The sequence below is a fragment of the Gigantopelta aegis genome, chromosome 15 (assembly GCF_016097555.1).
Source record: "Gigantopelta aegis isolate Gae_Host chromosome 15, Gae_host_genome, whole genome shotgun sequence".
Classification (NCBI taxonomy): Eukaryota; Metazoa; Mollusca; class Gastropoda; order Neomphalida; family Peltospiridae; genus Gigantopelta; species Gigantopelta aegis.
In genome coordinates, this window is record NC_054713.1 from 32,221,272 (window position 1) to 32,238,532 (window position 17,261).

General features: G+C 36.2%; 2 protein-coding genes across 2 annotated transcripts in view; one reads left to right on the forward strand and one right to left on the reverse strand.

Moving 5' to 3' along the window:
• LOC121389769 (ATPase family AAA domain-containing protein 3-B-like) overlaps positions 1-15,896 on the reverse strand; it is a gene marked incomplete at its 5' end in the record, with an annotated part of 61,459 nt that extends 45,563 nt beyond the window's left edge. The window contains 9 exon segments of the mRNA XM_041521418.1: positions 832-957; positions 2,221-2,277; positions 6,549-6,704; positions 8,080-8,149; positions 9,119-9,284; positions 10,383-10,452; positions 11,706-11,867; positions 13,332-13,408; positions 15,761-15,896. Of these exon segments, the coding sequence (XP_041377352.1) occupies positions 832-957; positions 2,221-2,277; positions 6,549-6,704; positions 8,080-8,149; positions 9,119-9,284; positions 10,383-10,452; positions 11,706-11,867; positions 13,332-13,408; positions 15,761-15,896 (1,020 nt within the window).
• Positions 3,686-5,410, forward strand: LOC121390721. The gene is made up of 2 exons (XM_041522623.1): positions 3,686-4,308; positions 5,276-5,410. Exons 1-2 carry the CDS (start codon positions 3,950-3,952, stop codon positions 5,325-5,327), a joined length of 411 nt encoding a protein of 136 aa, XP_041378557.1. The 5' UTR covers positions 3,686-3,949; the 3' UTR covers positions 5,328-5,410.
• Positions 15,897-17,261: the final 1,365 nt, after the last annotated feature.

Here is a 17,261-nt window from a genome sequence, read left to right on the forward strand (position 1 = left end):
TGAATAAAAGTTTAACAACACCCCAGCAAAAAAACAACACTGGCTATTGACAAACAAAGATAAGAATCTACTCAAAGTTACTTATTCTGTTATTTTTAGTTGATTATTTTGATTTTTAAAATCTTTTTACAGACAAAAAAATAAAACATAAATTTTAAGGACTATTTTGTTTTGGTGCAGGGATATTATAGGTAACAGGGCTTTCAGTATATGTGGACATACTACTCTGGAAAATGGTTAAATTCATTAATTTTTCGTTTTATGTGGATTCAAGGATAAATAAAATAGCTATTTTAACCTTTGCAGGATAAAGCCGAATTACCAGTTATTGTCTGTGTATTTTATACAGGTGTTACTACACTTAATTAGTGAATTAAATTAGCTCTCAGATACCACGTGCTGCCTTGTTTTACCCCATCAGTATTACACATATCTGGGGCCGTGCTTATAAAACTTTTAGAGTCCAGACTCAATCTCTAAAGACGTAACACGCATGCAATTTGTATGGCGTTGTCTCAGATTCTATTAGAGTCTCGAGTCTAGACTCTAAAAGTTTTAGAAGCACCAGGCCAGGACCCCGTTCCATGAAGCGATCTTAGCCCTAAGATTACCTTAAGGGCATAGCTACCCTATGCACTTAAGTTGATCTTAGGGCTAAGATCGCTTCGTGGAACGGGGCCCAGGACCCTGTTTTAAAAACTGATCTTAACGTTAACATTACCTTAAGTGATCTTGTCGCCAAGATCACATCATAACACGGGGCCCAGTATCTTTCATATCCACTTTACGAGTAATAGAAAACTGAAAAATCATAATAATCAGAGTACTCACTTTAGCAAACATTGTTTTTCCTGTTCCTGGTGGTCCATACATTAAAATGTTTCTATAGAAACCTTTGTTCTTCTTTGTGTGGTTTGTTGCTATGGCAATATCTCTCAACTTTTCTTCTAAACCTGGCTGAAGACAAAGAAAAGTTAGTGAAATCATTGTTGTTTTCATCTTAATTTTTATAGATTTTAATACAATAACCAAACTTTCTAATTTGACAAGGTGGGACAAAAATCATTAACACAGTTTTAAGTTAACTTTATAATAAAATTGTTAACTATGAGCTATATGGTGTAAATTTACTTTACGGTATACTTTGTACGGTAAAACCTCTCAAAACTGGACCCTCTGTAAACCGGAATTCCCTCAAAACCAGATGTTTTTGTGGCCCCTTTTTAAATATCAGAGCCCCATTTCACAAAGCGATCTTAGCACTAAGATCACCTTAGTGCATAAGGTAACTATGCACTTAAGGTGATCTTAGTGCTCAAATCGCTTTGTGGAAAGGGGGCCCTGTACAGAAGAGAACCTCTCTAAACTGAATACCTCTTATAACTGGACTTTTTACTTGGTCCCGAGGGTGTCCGGTTTAGAGGAGTTTCACTGTATTCCCAAGTAAAAAGTGCTATTTCTACTTTTACTTTCACATACATACTGCAAAGCATCTTACAAAATATCTATAGTCCGTCGTGGGCATCATTCTATAAAACTGTTTTTTGTAAAAAAAAAAAAATTACAGTTTAGTTTGATGTGAGCTGAATTAAATTAATTTTCTTACTCTCAAACTGGCGAGAACACCATTTGTTATTTATGATAACACATACACATAGAAGTGTGATAACAATTTATAGATAAACCTTGTTTTTGAGGATGTGTAAGAAATAGAACACTACATTCATGTCTGTCAAAATACCATTTATCTTAAATCTTGTTTAAAAACATATCCAACGTGCTTTCACTTGTAAAATATATGTATATGGTATCTAACAGCCACTCATGTTGTATTCTCTATATATTCCTGGAATGCTACATTAGTTTATGCATGCTGCCATGCTGGATTGTAGTGATTATATTCCAAGCATCTGAGAATGGTAAATTGGGGTAAACAATTTATGGGTTACCCTAAATTAAATTCTTGTAACCCATTTTCAGGGCTCTCCCTGTCCATTATCAAAAAAGCCAAATACTAATTTTTATACAAAATGGCTACACATTTTGTGTTTGGCTAATAAAACATTGCTTAAATTAACCACAATTAACCACATCTGTTCCAGTGTGCATATGTGCAAATAAAAAATGAATTTCACAAAATTAAGACTTGAATATAAGCAGAAAAGCCCCCAATTATTCTCACAATTTCAGAGGCCTGTATTCAAACATTCAAATACTCACTTTTAATATTATGCCCTGTAAGGCATCTTCTGGCTTTGCAGTCAACTTTTTAATAGTCTGAAAAGATAAATCCCAGTAAATATTAGCATACACTTTGTTTTTCTCATCAAGATTTTAACAGACTGATATTGAATGAACAAGAACTTTTGAAAGGAACGTTTTCCACACGCATGATTTCTGACAATGCATAGACATGGTTACCAAACCTCATACAATGCATCTGGAAATACTGCTAATGGTAACCACAGAATAGATTTTCTTGAGACAAAGAGTCAGAAGAGCACATTGATTTATTAATCATCGGCTATTGGATGTCAAACATTTGGTAATATAGTCTTAGAGAGGAAACCCGATACACTGTTACATTAGTAGGAAGGGATCTTTCATAGGCACCATCCTACAGACAGGATAGTACCTACCACGGCCTTAGATATACCAGTCGTGGTGGGTACAATGGCTGGAAAGTTAATAGCCCAATGGGCCCACCAACGGGGATCAATCCTAGACCAACCGTGCATCAAGCGAGTGCTTTACCCCTGGGCTACATCCCGCCCCTACAATAATACAATTACCATAAAATTCACTGCATTTTATTTTTGTACCATGACGTCACTCCTCTCAGCTAATAAATATTATGTGACGAGATACACGTGTTTTCCTGCATTCTCTTCCCACACCATACCAAAAACTGTCAACATGAAAAACGTCCCTTGTTAAAGGGACAGACCCTAGTTTAAGCCCAAGAAAATGCACACTAAGTTTAGTTAATCTGTAAACCTGTAACACATTTGGATAAAGTTACAACTGAGTGAAACAGGAGTCTGTCACTTTGAAATGGTGAAATACCCGCTAAAATAGACTAAAACTTCACTCCATAACTGTTACATCTCAAATGCACATGCACTTTTAAAAATAAGAGAAATGCATATCGTGATGTTAAAAACACCTGGATGACCAAAAACACTTTGAATGTACAGAAATGGATAATCTAACCAATAAAATCTACGTAAATATGATTTCAGTTATCAAAAACAGCTCTAATATAGTCAAAAGTATTCCTTAGTGTTTAAAAACTAGGGTATGTCGCTTTAAAGGTCAAACACTAATTTATAATACACAGTAGTATAAATGGTAATATTAGCTATTATAAAATTACTTGCATTTTAATTTTACTATTAGTGACCATCTGGACACACCAGTCTTTAGACAGTCACAGATGATATCCTTACCAATAGTACTTGACAAAAAATAAAGTACTTTTCTTTTTTTCTTTTTAATTTGCCATAATTTATTATAAAAAAAAAAAAAAAAAAAAAAAAAAAAAAAAACTTACCAGTTATTGGGTTTTTCAAAAATAATTTTTTTGTTTATTTACATGACATCCACGTAAAAAAAAAGTGTTTTCTTTAATAACACCACTAGAGAATATTGATTTATTAATCATTGGCTATTGGTAATCTTAAAGGAAAGGTGTAGGCTGGCTCTAATGCCAAATTAAACAAATATGGAGCCTAAAATGAAGAATGATGCAATAAAATGTTTAATATGTTAACGGGTTTAGGATTAATTGACAATATTAACACGGTTTCTATTTTACGCGCATGGATAAAATAACTACGCGAAAAGCCGCGTGCATTGGCTGTGACGTAGCACGTGAACAGCCAGCCAGTAAACAATATGTGAAACCATGTGCTTTTTGATAGATTTGTTTACATTAGCGCTTTGATCAATGGCTTACCAACCGTTTATGTTTGAGCCCGAACGTTCCGAACATGATAGTGAGTCGGACTTCGACATAGGATTATCTTCAGGCGATGAATTGGAAGAAAATGTCGAAAATATTGCGCGATTGGGAAACCGAGATTGGTGTTTGTGTGGCAACTGCAGACCAATGGACACGGTAAAAGAAAGTATCTGTTGTTTAGAAGTAGACCAAATCGGCGACAAAATGCAAACCACCAACTTGCAGTGCATTCTAGAACATTATGATTTCCCGATTATATGTTTGTATCCAGAAGTGCTCAGGACAGCCCTCGTAGCCAGAGCCGACATACGACGCGATGACTACACAGAACCAGTACCAAATAGGTATGTAGCTTACTATGGTCCGTACCACAGGGAACGCCCTTTTTCATACTATACAATTTACTACAAGTTATTTATTTCTGAACCGATTGGTTTGTAAATTTGCACACAAAAATAGTATAAAAAAAATGTTATTTTTTTAAAACGCTTTTACCTTTCTTCTTAGGTCAAACCAAACAGCAATTACTGAATTAGCCCCATTTTTGTTTTAAATTCAAATTTTTGGTACATTTCCTTGAAAATTATTAAAATGTGGTCGATTTATGTAATCTTTTATTACTTAAAGACTAAATATGTGCTTTACATACATTTTTATATACTAATTTATTGTGAAACATCTATATTGACCTTGTAACACCGGAGCCTGGCGAACTCGCCCCGTGTCGATCTCGCCCGGGGCGACTTCGCCAGGACTTATTTTCATCGTTAGGCGAAGTTATCATACATATTAGACTTGCTAGAAGACATATATTACAACATATATTATAGTATATATCTACTGTCATTATCAGCATGTTTTTGTGCCAAAACTACAGGTTATACCACTTATACTACTAGTTTTGTGTTGGGACACGCTGTGGCGAGATCGCCATATTTACTTCCGTGTTGCATGTCTGTTTAGCGAAGTCGCCAGTACATTATAACTCAACAATATTCAAGTTACAAGCTGTTTTATGTTTACTTCATTAAGTAAATACATGTGCAGTAGTCATGTTTTGATTTTCTTGTTGTAAAATGTAAATACATTGGTAGTTTTACATTTCTGACGATTTCACTTGCAAGCCGGGGCGAGATCGCCAGGATTTTCCAACGGAGCCTGGCGATCTCGCCCCGTGTCGATTTTGTTTTTTCTTGTTTAAGTTTACAGTTTATTATAATAAATACACGTAAAGTACACATTTATGGTTTGTTTCATCATGTAATGTAACATTTTTTTAAGTTTACATTTCTTATTATTTCACTTTTTCAGGCTGTGGCGAGATCGTCAGGATTTTCTCAGTGTAGCATTTTTATGTTGGTGAAGTTGTCACACGTTACTACGCAACTATTTGTCATAAGTGCACACTTTGATGTTCAATTTGGTATAATAAATATATGAACAAGACAACATTCATTTATTGTTTTGTTTTTTACTGAACAGAACAGAGTGTTTTGTGACAACATAGTTCTTTCGCCGAAGATTATGTACCCATATATACTTTGGTACGTTTTCTCTCTCGCCTGTATCGAGTAATACCCAATGCCTTTGACCCTTCTTGAGTCATTACTACAGTTGACAGCTGCACAAAGGACCATTTTCCATTCATAGAAACGCGATTTCTCGCGAACAAAGATGTAATAACAATTAACTTAATCGATGATAAGAGCTTCCATTATGCGGCCATTACGTGTTTTCCCCACATGGCTGTTTCACCTGTGACGTCACGCATGACTGTTGTAGTGTTACAAAAAGAAGAGTTCCGTTTTTTACTTTCGTACACGGTTGAGCTCGTTTTTAAATATAAATATATATTTTTTTAATTTATATATAATTTTCCCTTATACTTTGTAAGGCTATTAATCCATTTTATATGAAGCCCTGTACGCTCCAGTACCCCTTTAAGAAAGGAAACCCACTACATTTTTCCATTAGTAGCAAGGAATCTTTTATATACACCATCCAACAAGCTGGATAGCACATACCACAGTCTTTGGCATACCAGTCATGGTGCACTGGCTGGAGCGAGAAGTAGCCTAATGGACCCACTGATGGAGATCGATCCCAAACCAACTGTAAATCAAGTGAGCACTTTACCACTGAGCAATGTCGCGTCCCTCCACATACATACATGTATATACAAAAAGCTTGCTAAATGAGATACATACATGAAAGTATAATATAAACTATACATGAAGACATAAATATATCCAAATATTTTAACAGAGGTCAGTTATATGTAATCGATATTCGGGCATATATAAAACAAGAATTCCATGGAATAAAATGTTTCGCCTACCATAAAATGTCTTAATGCATTGTGATGAATCTCCATAGGTGCAACTACACACCAAGTTTCATTAATCTAGGACTTACAGTTTATAATAATGGACCTAATAGCAAAATTTTAAGTTAACATGTAGCAGACTGACCAAAATTTGACATATCTATGAAAATTACAGACAGAAAAAGCTGCCATCGTTTATAATATAATAGTAGTAATATACAAGAAATTTGGGTTCAGTTAAAACTCATACTAACAAACCTTGATTGGATGTTTTAAAGACTCCATGGCCGAGAAGCGTGACGTTTCTCGAACTAGAGACGGTTTTCCCAATCTGGACTCCACATATTTTGCAGCTACACCCGTTCCATATTTAGCAGCATACACACCAATAGCAACAAGAGTAAGACCAGCAGCCTGGAAGAATAATTAGATATTTTAAAATATACTTTATTACATACCCACTTAATATTGGAGTAGTAATAAAGATCATTGTAACTGTGTAATAAAAAGAAATATTTTATTGAACAAATGTGTAATACAAAATCTCATATGTGTAGTAGTGTTCACTGGAATTAATTGTTTTGTTTTGTTTAACTACACCAATAGAGCATATCAATTTATTAATCATTGGCTACTGGATGTCAAACATTTGGCTATTGGATGTCAAACATTCAGTAATTGCGACATATGGTTTTAGAGAGGAAACCCACTACATTTTTTTTTCATTAGTAGCAAGGGATCTTTTATATGTACTATCCCATAGACAGGATAACACATACCACAGCCTTTGATATACCAGTGATGGTGCACTGGCTGGAACGAGAATCAATGAAATAATGTCATGTCCCTAGCTCATCATTCTATCAATTCCACAAAATTCAAATAATTTTCAATTAGTAAGTTAGTTGTGTTATTTAATTAAACTTTTGTTTATCATAATATACAAAGGTGGCATGTAATAAATACAGAACCACATACCAGTTATTTTCCCTCGTTATTTATAGTGTGCAAGATTTATACAGCTACAGGATAGAGCAATTATTCAATGACATATTGACTTCTGTTCGGTAGTACTAAACCAAATAACTTCCGGCTGGGTCAAAAGTCTGAGGTGCACCGATAGAGAAGTGAAAACCACAAGTCCTGTGATTGGTTATAAATGTAAGTGTTGGTTGTAAAAAAAAAAATGTATGCAATTGTATTTCATCTAGTACCACTGTGACAAGTAGCCTTGTGCTTGAAACATGTATGGGGGACCTGTACAAAAAATTACTCAAATTTTGTGCGGAATTAGGGTAGTAATAGACTATCCGTTATCTCAGAAACGAGCAGCTTGACCCCCCAATTTTTTCTGATTCACTTTAAGGGTGAGGGGTGGTAGTATTTATATCCATGGCATTTATGTTGATTGATACGCTGCAGGTAGGAGTTTTAGCCACATGTTACTATTGTCATCTATGGGATTTGATTTGGTAATAGTAGCCAAAATCAAAATCTTGATTAGCGATATTCTAGTCAATTGAAAATTGATTAGTAACAACTGTTTAATGTTTTAAAATTGTGCAACAATCTATAAAACTTGTGTGGCGAATCCTAACGCATTACTGAACGAAATGATCTCTGGTAGCTGATGAGCATCTAATGTATGGGAATGAAGGAAGGAAAAAAGAAAAAGAAATGTTTTAAGGATTAATCTGTAAGTTAAATGCATCTAAAAAGGAACAAAACAAAAAAAGAGAGAAGAAATTGAAATGAAAATAGATTTGATGGAAGACAGAATAAAACTCACTGTTGCTGAAACTTTATCCCAGTCAGTAATGAAAGCTTGAAATCCAGTTCCCAAAACTGAACCAGCAGTCCTGAAAAATTAAAAGCAGGAAAATCATTGAAACTGATCGAAGCTTTCAAACAACATTTAAGGTATGAAAAGAAAGGAAAGGAATATTTGTTTAACGACAACCCAGCAAAACTAAAACTGACAATTCAATACAATTTTATTAAAAAGAAACGTAATAAACAGAGATTATTATACAAGCTAGTGTGTCGTACTGATTTAACGAAACGAGTTTCGGGATTATTGTATTACCAGAGCAAGAGTGAGGGTAATACATGAATTCTGACACGAGTTTCGTAAAATCAGTACGACTCACACGCGAGTGTAATAATTTCTTCATTATCCATATTATTATTGTTGTTTTCTTTATGAATAACAACACCCAACTCAAATGTTTCAGCCACAACTAGAACGAGATGACAAAATGACATATTTCAAATGCACAGTCTAAGCTAGGACTGGAGAAGCAACGTCATGATATGACGCCGCTTCCCAAAATTACATCATTACACATGTGCTTCATATGATTATTATTAACTTGGTTATGTTGAACCATATGGATAATAATGAACAAAAGCATGTCTGTCTGTAAGATTAGAAAATTTGGAGGTTACTAAATACTGAAAAAAATTCAAGGTGATTATGTACACAAAAAATAACTTAAACGCACCAGATAACAAATAAATAAGTATTTCAACTTTTAACCAAAAATAAAGTTGTAAAAAGGACTAGGGGTGGGACATAGCCCAGTGGTTAAGGATATCGTCTGATGTATGGTCTGTCTAGGATCAATCTTCATCGGTGGGCCCATTGGGCTGTTTGTAGTTTTTCTAATGCAGCAAGGGATCTTTTATATGCAGTTCCTACAGACAGCATAGCACATACCACAGCCTTTAATATACCAGTCGTGGTGCACTGGCTGGAACGAGAAATAGCCCACTAGTACAACTACAGCCATGTTAAGTTCTCCAATATTAAAACTCTTTGCACTTACTTGATGGATTCCAAAACGGTTTCTCTTCTCTCCTGTGCTTTCAGTTTGATCTGCTCCCGAATCAAGTCTTGGTTTTCTCTGTCGACCTTGGCCTTACCTCGTATCTCCGCCTCTATCCGCTTCATCTCGTTCTGGTGGCGAAGTTCGGCTTCATGTTCGATTGTACCTAAAATACAAAACAAAACCACAAAGTTCAACAGGTTAGATGTCGGGTTAAGGATGAAAAGAAGTATTTATGTTTGCATGGTTCATTTGATCAACATATCTCAGGGTTTCTGCCAGAGGGTAATATGGGTATGGCGCCATACCCAAATGTTTTTGCAGATTTTTTTAAGTTAATCTTTTGACAAATTTAGTGACACTTATCATTACTGTTTAGATTAATTATATTTTTTAGGAAGGTGCTTAAATTGGCTACCTATTTTCAATAAGAAGCCTCTTATTTTGAAACATAATGGACACCTTTTCATAAGCACTTAGGCTGTATGTGCTGTCTTGACTGTGGTAAAAAAGAAAGAAAGAAATGTTTTATTTAATGACACATTCAACACATTTTATTTACGGTTATATGGTGTCAGACATGGTTAAGGACCACACAGATTTTGAGAGGAAACCCACTGTCGCCACTACATGGGCTACTCTTCCGATTAGCAGCAAGGGATCTTTTATTTGCGCTTCCCACAGGCAGGATAGCACAAACCATGACCTTTGTTGAACCAGTTACGGATCACTGGTCGGTGCAAGTGGTTTACACCTACCCAATGAGCCTTGCGGAGCACTCACTCAGGGTTTGGAGTCGGTATCTGGATTAAAAATCCCATGTCTCAACTGGGATCCGAACCCAGTACCTACCAGCCTGTAGACCGATGGCCTGCCACGACGCCTACCGAGGACAGTGACTGACTGTGGTAAAGTGCATATAAAAGATCCACTACTGCTGATGGAGAAATATAGTGGGTTTCCTCTAAAGACAATGTTAAAATTATCAAATGTTTGACATACATAAGCTGATGATTAATAAATCTATTTGCTCTAATGTCATTAATCACGACTGGTATTTCAAAAGCCATGGTATGTGTGGTCCTGTTTGTGGGGAAAGTACATATAAAAGATCCCTTTCAGCTAATGGAAACATGCAGTGCTCAGTCTTTCTCTGAAGAATCACCAAATATCTCACATCCGGTAGCTGATGATTAATTAATCAACGTGCTCTAGTGCTGTTGGTAAACAAAACTTTAATTTTTTGTTAATACTGTATACTTACTCCTCCTGATTTGTTCTTGTTTTTGGACAGATTCTTCTTGTTTCCTCAAGTTATCTTCTTGCATACGCGCCTAAAACAAAAAAGAGAAGAAGAAAAAATTACATTCCCTGTTAGAGTTCATACACACAAACAAATTCCATTACATCAATGACTTTATGGGTGAAAAAAAAATCATCAACCATTTTTATTTTCCACTACCAAACTTACAATTCCATGACTTTCTATGGTTGGGGGAAGCGCAAATAAAAGATCCCTTGCTGCTAATCGGAAGAGTAGCCCATGTAGTGGCGACAGCTGGTTTTCCTCTCAAAATCTGTGTGGTCCGTAACCATATGTCTGATGCCATATAACCGTAAAATAATGTGTTGAGTGCGTCATTAAATAGAACATTTTTTCTTTCTATGGTTGGAAAATGGTATGCAGTTTCCATGGTTTTCCATGACCCATGTCGGGATTTTTACCAGAGGGTAAAACAAGTATGGCACCATACCCAAATTTTTTGGCAGATTTTTAAAATTTAAATTAATGACTCTTATCGTTACTGTATTATTTTCTTAACCTTAACCCTAAACCTAACCTATTTTCTTTCTGGGGAAGGCCCCCATACCCCCTGTCAACTGCAGTTGCATTCAGCACACATATTGTAAATATTCAATTCCAGAGTGCCATACACAAAAATTTCTTTTTGGGAGAAACACTGCACGTGAACCCTATGTTAGTAAATACATGAAAACATCAATCGTCAAATAATTGGGTTTTTTTCTAATGTTACACTGTTGCCATATCAAACATTTGTTAAGTAAAACAAGAATTCTGAGAACACCGCTAAAGCAATAAATGTCCCCTACTATAATTTTTGTATGTCCTAAGTTCAAAGACCATAACTCTGTTAAAAATAGGTAAATCACCATAACAGTCAAAAAGTAGGTTATGGTGACCTAGTTAAATGGTACACAACAGACAGCAATCCTATGTTGTACTTGCATGCAAGGTTAGATGATCCTATATGAAATTGATAAGAAAAATATGCTCGCAAGGCTAGCTTTGGCACTCGCCAAATTCCCCAATTGCAAATTTTAAAAACAATTGGTGAATTTTATTTTAATTTGGCGAATAAATTTTATGTAATAATTGTTATTTTATTAGAAAATAACTGGGTTTTTGCAATTTTTGAAGTTTAAATAAATGATTTTGTGAATTTTTCTGCTCACCCAGAGCTTGCCCTGGCTTCGGAATACAGATGGATGGACAATGTCGTACTATAATACGACCCATCAAAAACGGGTGTATAAAAAAATACATAAATAAAGTAAAATTTGAGACCTGCTGAGCCAGCTGATCATCGTAGCGTTTTCTAGACAACTGGTCCTGATACTGAGCTCTCTGCTGATGCTGTTTCGTCTCCTCGGCCAGTGTTTTCCTCTTCTCGTCCTGAGCCACTCGGATCTGCTCTACTTTCAGCTGCTCAAGTTGAGCTTCATATTCCTACAAAGTAAAACAAGCTTTCTGAGACTACTGCTAAAGCAAATAACCCTACTTTACCCCCCAAACAACTTCATATCTCCTAAATTCTGTAACAGCACTTGATAAAGCTATACACAAAATTTCAGGTTAATATCTCAAGGTCTTCTGCAAAAAACAGTCCCCAAAACAAATTCGGACATTGCCTAAATTCAAGGGCCATAATTCCGGTCAAAAATGGGTAAATCGCCATGAAAATCAAACTTGATCTGTAACAGTACATGATAAAGCTATACAAAATATTTCAGCTAAATATTTCAAAGCCTTCTGCAAAAAACATTCGGAAAACATATGTGGGACAGATGGACGGACAGACAGACAGAGATGAAACATACAGTCCCCTCCGATTGGACCGGTAGGGGACTAACAAGCTTTCTAAGACTAATGCTATAGCAATACATGTCCCCTATCAGGCTCAAATGTCCAAAGTTCAAGGGCCATAACGGTAAAACATTGATAAATTCCATATTTGACAGTTATGTTCCTTGAATAAATTCCCACGAAAGTCGACCATGATCTGGCTATAACTGTCAAAAAATAGACAAATCCCTATGAAAATCAAACTGGATCTTTAACGGTACATGATAAAAGCTCTGTACACAAAATTCCAGCTCAATATCTTGTAGCATTGCAAAAAAATATAAGAAAATTAAAATTCCAGGGAAAACAATATGTGGAACAGACAGACGGACAGCATAGAAACCTATGTAGTCCCCTGCCAAATTAACCATTTACTAATTTTTATATAAAGTGGGTACAACATTTAGTGAATTGGTCAGTAAAATACTCCTTAAATTAAATCACATTTTTATATTTAATAAGGGAATACTCCGCAGAAACAAGCTTAAGAACATGGTATCTACTGTCTTGTCTCTGTGAAAATACATATAATTTAAGATAATCTTGCTGCTAATGGAAAAATGTACATAGCAGGTTTCTCTGAAGACTGAATGATTGAATGAATGTTTAACGACACCCCAGCACAAAAATACACACTGGATATTGGGAGTCACTAAAGTATGTTTGACATCCAATAGCCGATGATGAATAAATCAGTGTGCTTTAGTGGTGTTGTTAAACAAAACAATCTTTAACATAAGGGCTTCTAGATTATGGTAGCCAACTCGCATGGCTAGTGATATTTAATGCCCGACGGCTAGTAATATTATTTTTTTGTCAAATGTTGCAGTTAAGTATATTTTTAAATATGAATATCCTGATCCCCACCCTTATCAGTCAATGTTAGTATTTTTAAGCTCGCTCTCGCTCTCTCTCTGTGTCATATATGATTTTTACTAGTATTTAGTAAAATTATATTAACTTAAAGTAGGGTTAATGAATTTTTAATCATGACTAGTAAATATTTAGAATCGCTGATGCCATGGCTAGTGGATTTTATAAAAATTCTAGAAGCCCCGTCTAACATACTTTGATTTTTTTCTGGTGGTCAAGCTGTGTGGAGAGCTCCTGCTGCTTCGTCAACTCCAGGGCATCTTTTGAAAATTCTGAAACATGACAAACATTGTTATAGTAGAAGGCAGTAGAGCTGGGCGGTATATACCGTTCAGTGTCGGTATTATGTCAATACTGATTGACCGTACCGAGCAAATTTCAAAATACTGAAAGTTCAGTATTTAAAAATATTTCCCGGAAAGCACTAATAATATATCCGACGAATGCAAAATAGGTTGGTATAAATCAGAACTGTATTCAATTGTATTTAGATGAAATTAGTGGGCAAGCCATAACACAGGCATGCATTTAAAGCAGAGTATACCGAAAAAATAGCGCTCAATATCGGAATCATGTCAATACCGAATACTGTACCAATACCGAGGTAAATCACCAAAAAAATACTGATATCGATACCGAACCTCAAATTTCAATACCGCCCAGCTCTACAAGGCAGGACTTCATGAATGTTTGAAAGTATCAGGCAAGTAATAAATCACTCACCTCATAAACTCAAGGAATCAAGTTGAGAATATAATGTATACTGACAAAAAGACATTTTAAATAGGACAAACATAAATAATCCCAGTTTACAGTAATAATAACTCAAGGATCAATGTGCGATTTTGCTTTAAAAAATTTAAGTGTCATAAGGACTCCTTGTTTGCAAATCTTTAAAGCCTGCCACCAACCCAGTGAGCCCTGCCATGTGTCTCCAGTAGAACAGAAGATACACTAAATGTTTTGCATGAAACCATGGAAAATATTGCTATTCAAGAATGTGGAGCGTGGTTTACCAGGATTTTTAGATACATGTTGACTGCATCATTTCGAAGAATCAATGTCATTTGTACAAAGCTAAGCTAGAGTCCTATATGATTTTTGTGAGCCTCAGGCTCCCGGACTCTCCTCAAAATCGCACACCAAGGATATATCACATATACAGGCATAGCCCGAGTACTCTGACTGTAAGAGAGCTAGACGGACATTTGGACATAAACACGCTCTCATTACAGTCAGAGACCAACCTATGTCTTTTTTTGGCAATTCCTGACTACCAAACGGTAGGCAACGAGTCCCGCTCTAATACCACAACAATCCTATGTTTGACGTCAAATACCTTTACATCAATCATTTTCGAGTTAAGTGATACAAAAAAATCCACATATTAATCACTAATACACATACTATAGAAAGAAACCTGACAGCACCCACATTCAGCTACGCTTCGTGACACTCCGTCGCAACAATTACAAAGCTCGGCGATCTATTTCGAGACTGGGCGATTCCGCCTTGTGCAGCAGTTAAGGGGTCGTCTCATAAGAGGCAGTACGTAGCACATACTTTTGCCGTATCCTGTCGATAACACCCCAAATGTATCCTAAATTCAAAATGGAATCAATAATGTGTAATTTGTTTTGGTTTAATGACGTAATGAAATCCAAATTCATCCAAAACGGCATTAGCCAACTCTTCCATGTTGTAACTTCGCTTGATATGAGACGGCCCCTGTAACTGCTGCACAAAGCGGAATCGCCCAGTGCGCGATCACGTGGTCTACGTCTCGAAATAGATCGCCAAGCTTTGCAATTGTTGCGACGGAGTGTCACGAAGCGTAGCTGAATGTGGGTGCTGTCAGGTTTCTTTCTATAGTATGTGTATTAGTGATTAATATGTGGATTTTTTTGTATCACTTAACTCGAAAATGATTGATGTAAAGGTATTTGACGTCAAACATAGGATTGTTGTGGTATTAGAGCGGGACTCGTTGCCTACCGTTTGGTAGTCAGGAATTGCCAAAAAAAGACATAGGTTGGTCTCTGACTGTAACGAGAGCGTGTTTATGTCCAAATGTCCGTCTAGCTCTCTTACAGTCAGAGTACTCGGGCTAATACAGGCACTGATTGGGGTTAAACAACCAGCAGGAGTTGCACTGTTATCATATAGGCCTATGTTCTTGGGTGGAAAATAAAAAACCCACTCCTATCATTAAATTTATTATTACACACCTAAGATATATAAAATATCAATATTCCCCAAGCCAAAAATCCCCCCCCCCCCCACTTAAAAGTTTTGCTCACCACAGCACTCTCTCTCCTCCCGCACTTTCCTGCAAAAACACTTGTAAAACTTTAAATTTGAGGCCTGATTTTGGTAAACTTTAATAAAAAAAAATAATTAAATTATAAATTTAAAAACATTAAAAAAAATATAGGCTATATATTTCAAAGTTTTTTCTTTAGAACCGTCATCGACATTGCACATCAAATTATCTAAATACAGTTGTTAAATGTCTCCATGCAGTTAATTAAAAGTAAATAATGACAGTCAGTGCAATAAGAACGAATAATGATGAAACAGGCCTAATGACATTGACTCGATTGAGTTCAAAAAGTGGTTCCTACTTGAAGATTCTAAATCTTTTGCAGCTTTTGCTGCCCTTTCAAGAGCAGCCGAATCAAACCGGTATGCATCCATTTTGGACGATCCTTTGCCATCCCCATCTTTGTCACCGCCCCCAGGAGGCGGTGGTGGAGGGGGTCAAAGGGAACTGAGGAGGTGACGCCGGTGGATCTTGCTTGATCCCGAACAACCACGACATGCTTGCTGTCTGCTGCAAGATTCACGTGGTCCCAATCGCGCATGCGTACTTACGATGATAATAGAATAGTTAAATTTACAATTTGTTTAAATACGGAAAACGATTTGTATTATTATACCAGCCTGGATAGTGTAGCGGTTAGGCCATTTGGGACTTAAGGCTGAGTATTGGGTTCGATTCCCGGCACCGGCTCCCACCCAGAGCGAGTTTCACGATTCAGTGGGTATGTGTGCAGCTACTTCTCCGACTTTTCTCTCAATAACCACCACCAACAGTTACTAACCAATAACCCACACTGACAGTACTGCTGGGCTGGTGCTTATAAAACTTTAAGATTCCAGATTCGAGACTCTAATAGAAACTGAGACACTAATGTCATGACAACGCCATACAAATTGTATGCGTGTGACGTCATTAGAGATTGAGTCTGGACTCTAAAGTTTTATAAGCTCGGACTGTTGGATAGTCCAGATAGTTGTGTGTGCCCAGGACACCGTGCTTGAACCTTTATTGGATATAAACACGAAAATAATTATAAATGAAATGTAGGCTTATTATTATTTCAACGAAGGAAGCCTCCAAAGAAGGAATGTTTTATTTAAAGATGTACAACACATTTTTATTACGGTTAAATTATAATTATGCAATAATATTAAAATGAGCTCCACTATTACACGTGGATCTAACAGCAGCCCGTTGAAGCTCATGTCCAGTTGACCTTTTATTCGACCAATCAAAACCTTACTTGCAAAATCATGCCAGTATTTGAAAAGAATTTGAAAACTTTCGGGATTATGCAGAGGGTATACGAAATGATTCGGGTGAATTACGAAGTATGCTGGAAGCTAATTTCATTATAAAATTTTATATAAAATTCGTTTCAAGACGGAAAAAACCCCGTGATGGTATAGCCATAAAATCTGTTTATACTAGTATACAATCCAGAGTTTATTACTACACTTTTCCCCCTGTTTTTTCAATGTTCAAATAGACCATCAAGTTCGCCTATTGCATAAATAGTCTCGCCCGATATTTTTAGAATTTAGAATTTGTATGCTCCCGAATAACGCTATAAAAGGCTATGTGTAATTGGTCGATATTTAAATTGTTATTCCCCCTGTCCCGGAACCACCCACTAGCTATGTCAGAGGCTGGATCCGTGGTCGGTGTACCTGAACCTTCTTTGGATATGGGCACGTAAATAGAGTTCCTATTCCCATTCCCATAAATTGTTATTTATAGATGAAATGTCACCTGGACATGGGAGTCCACGCAATGCTGTTAGATCTACTGGTTAAGACCAG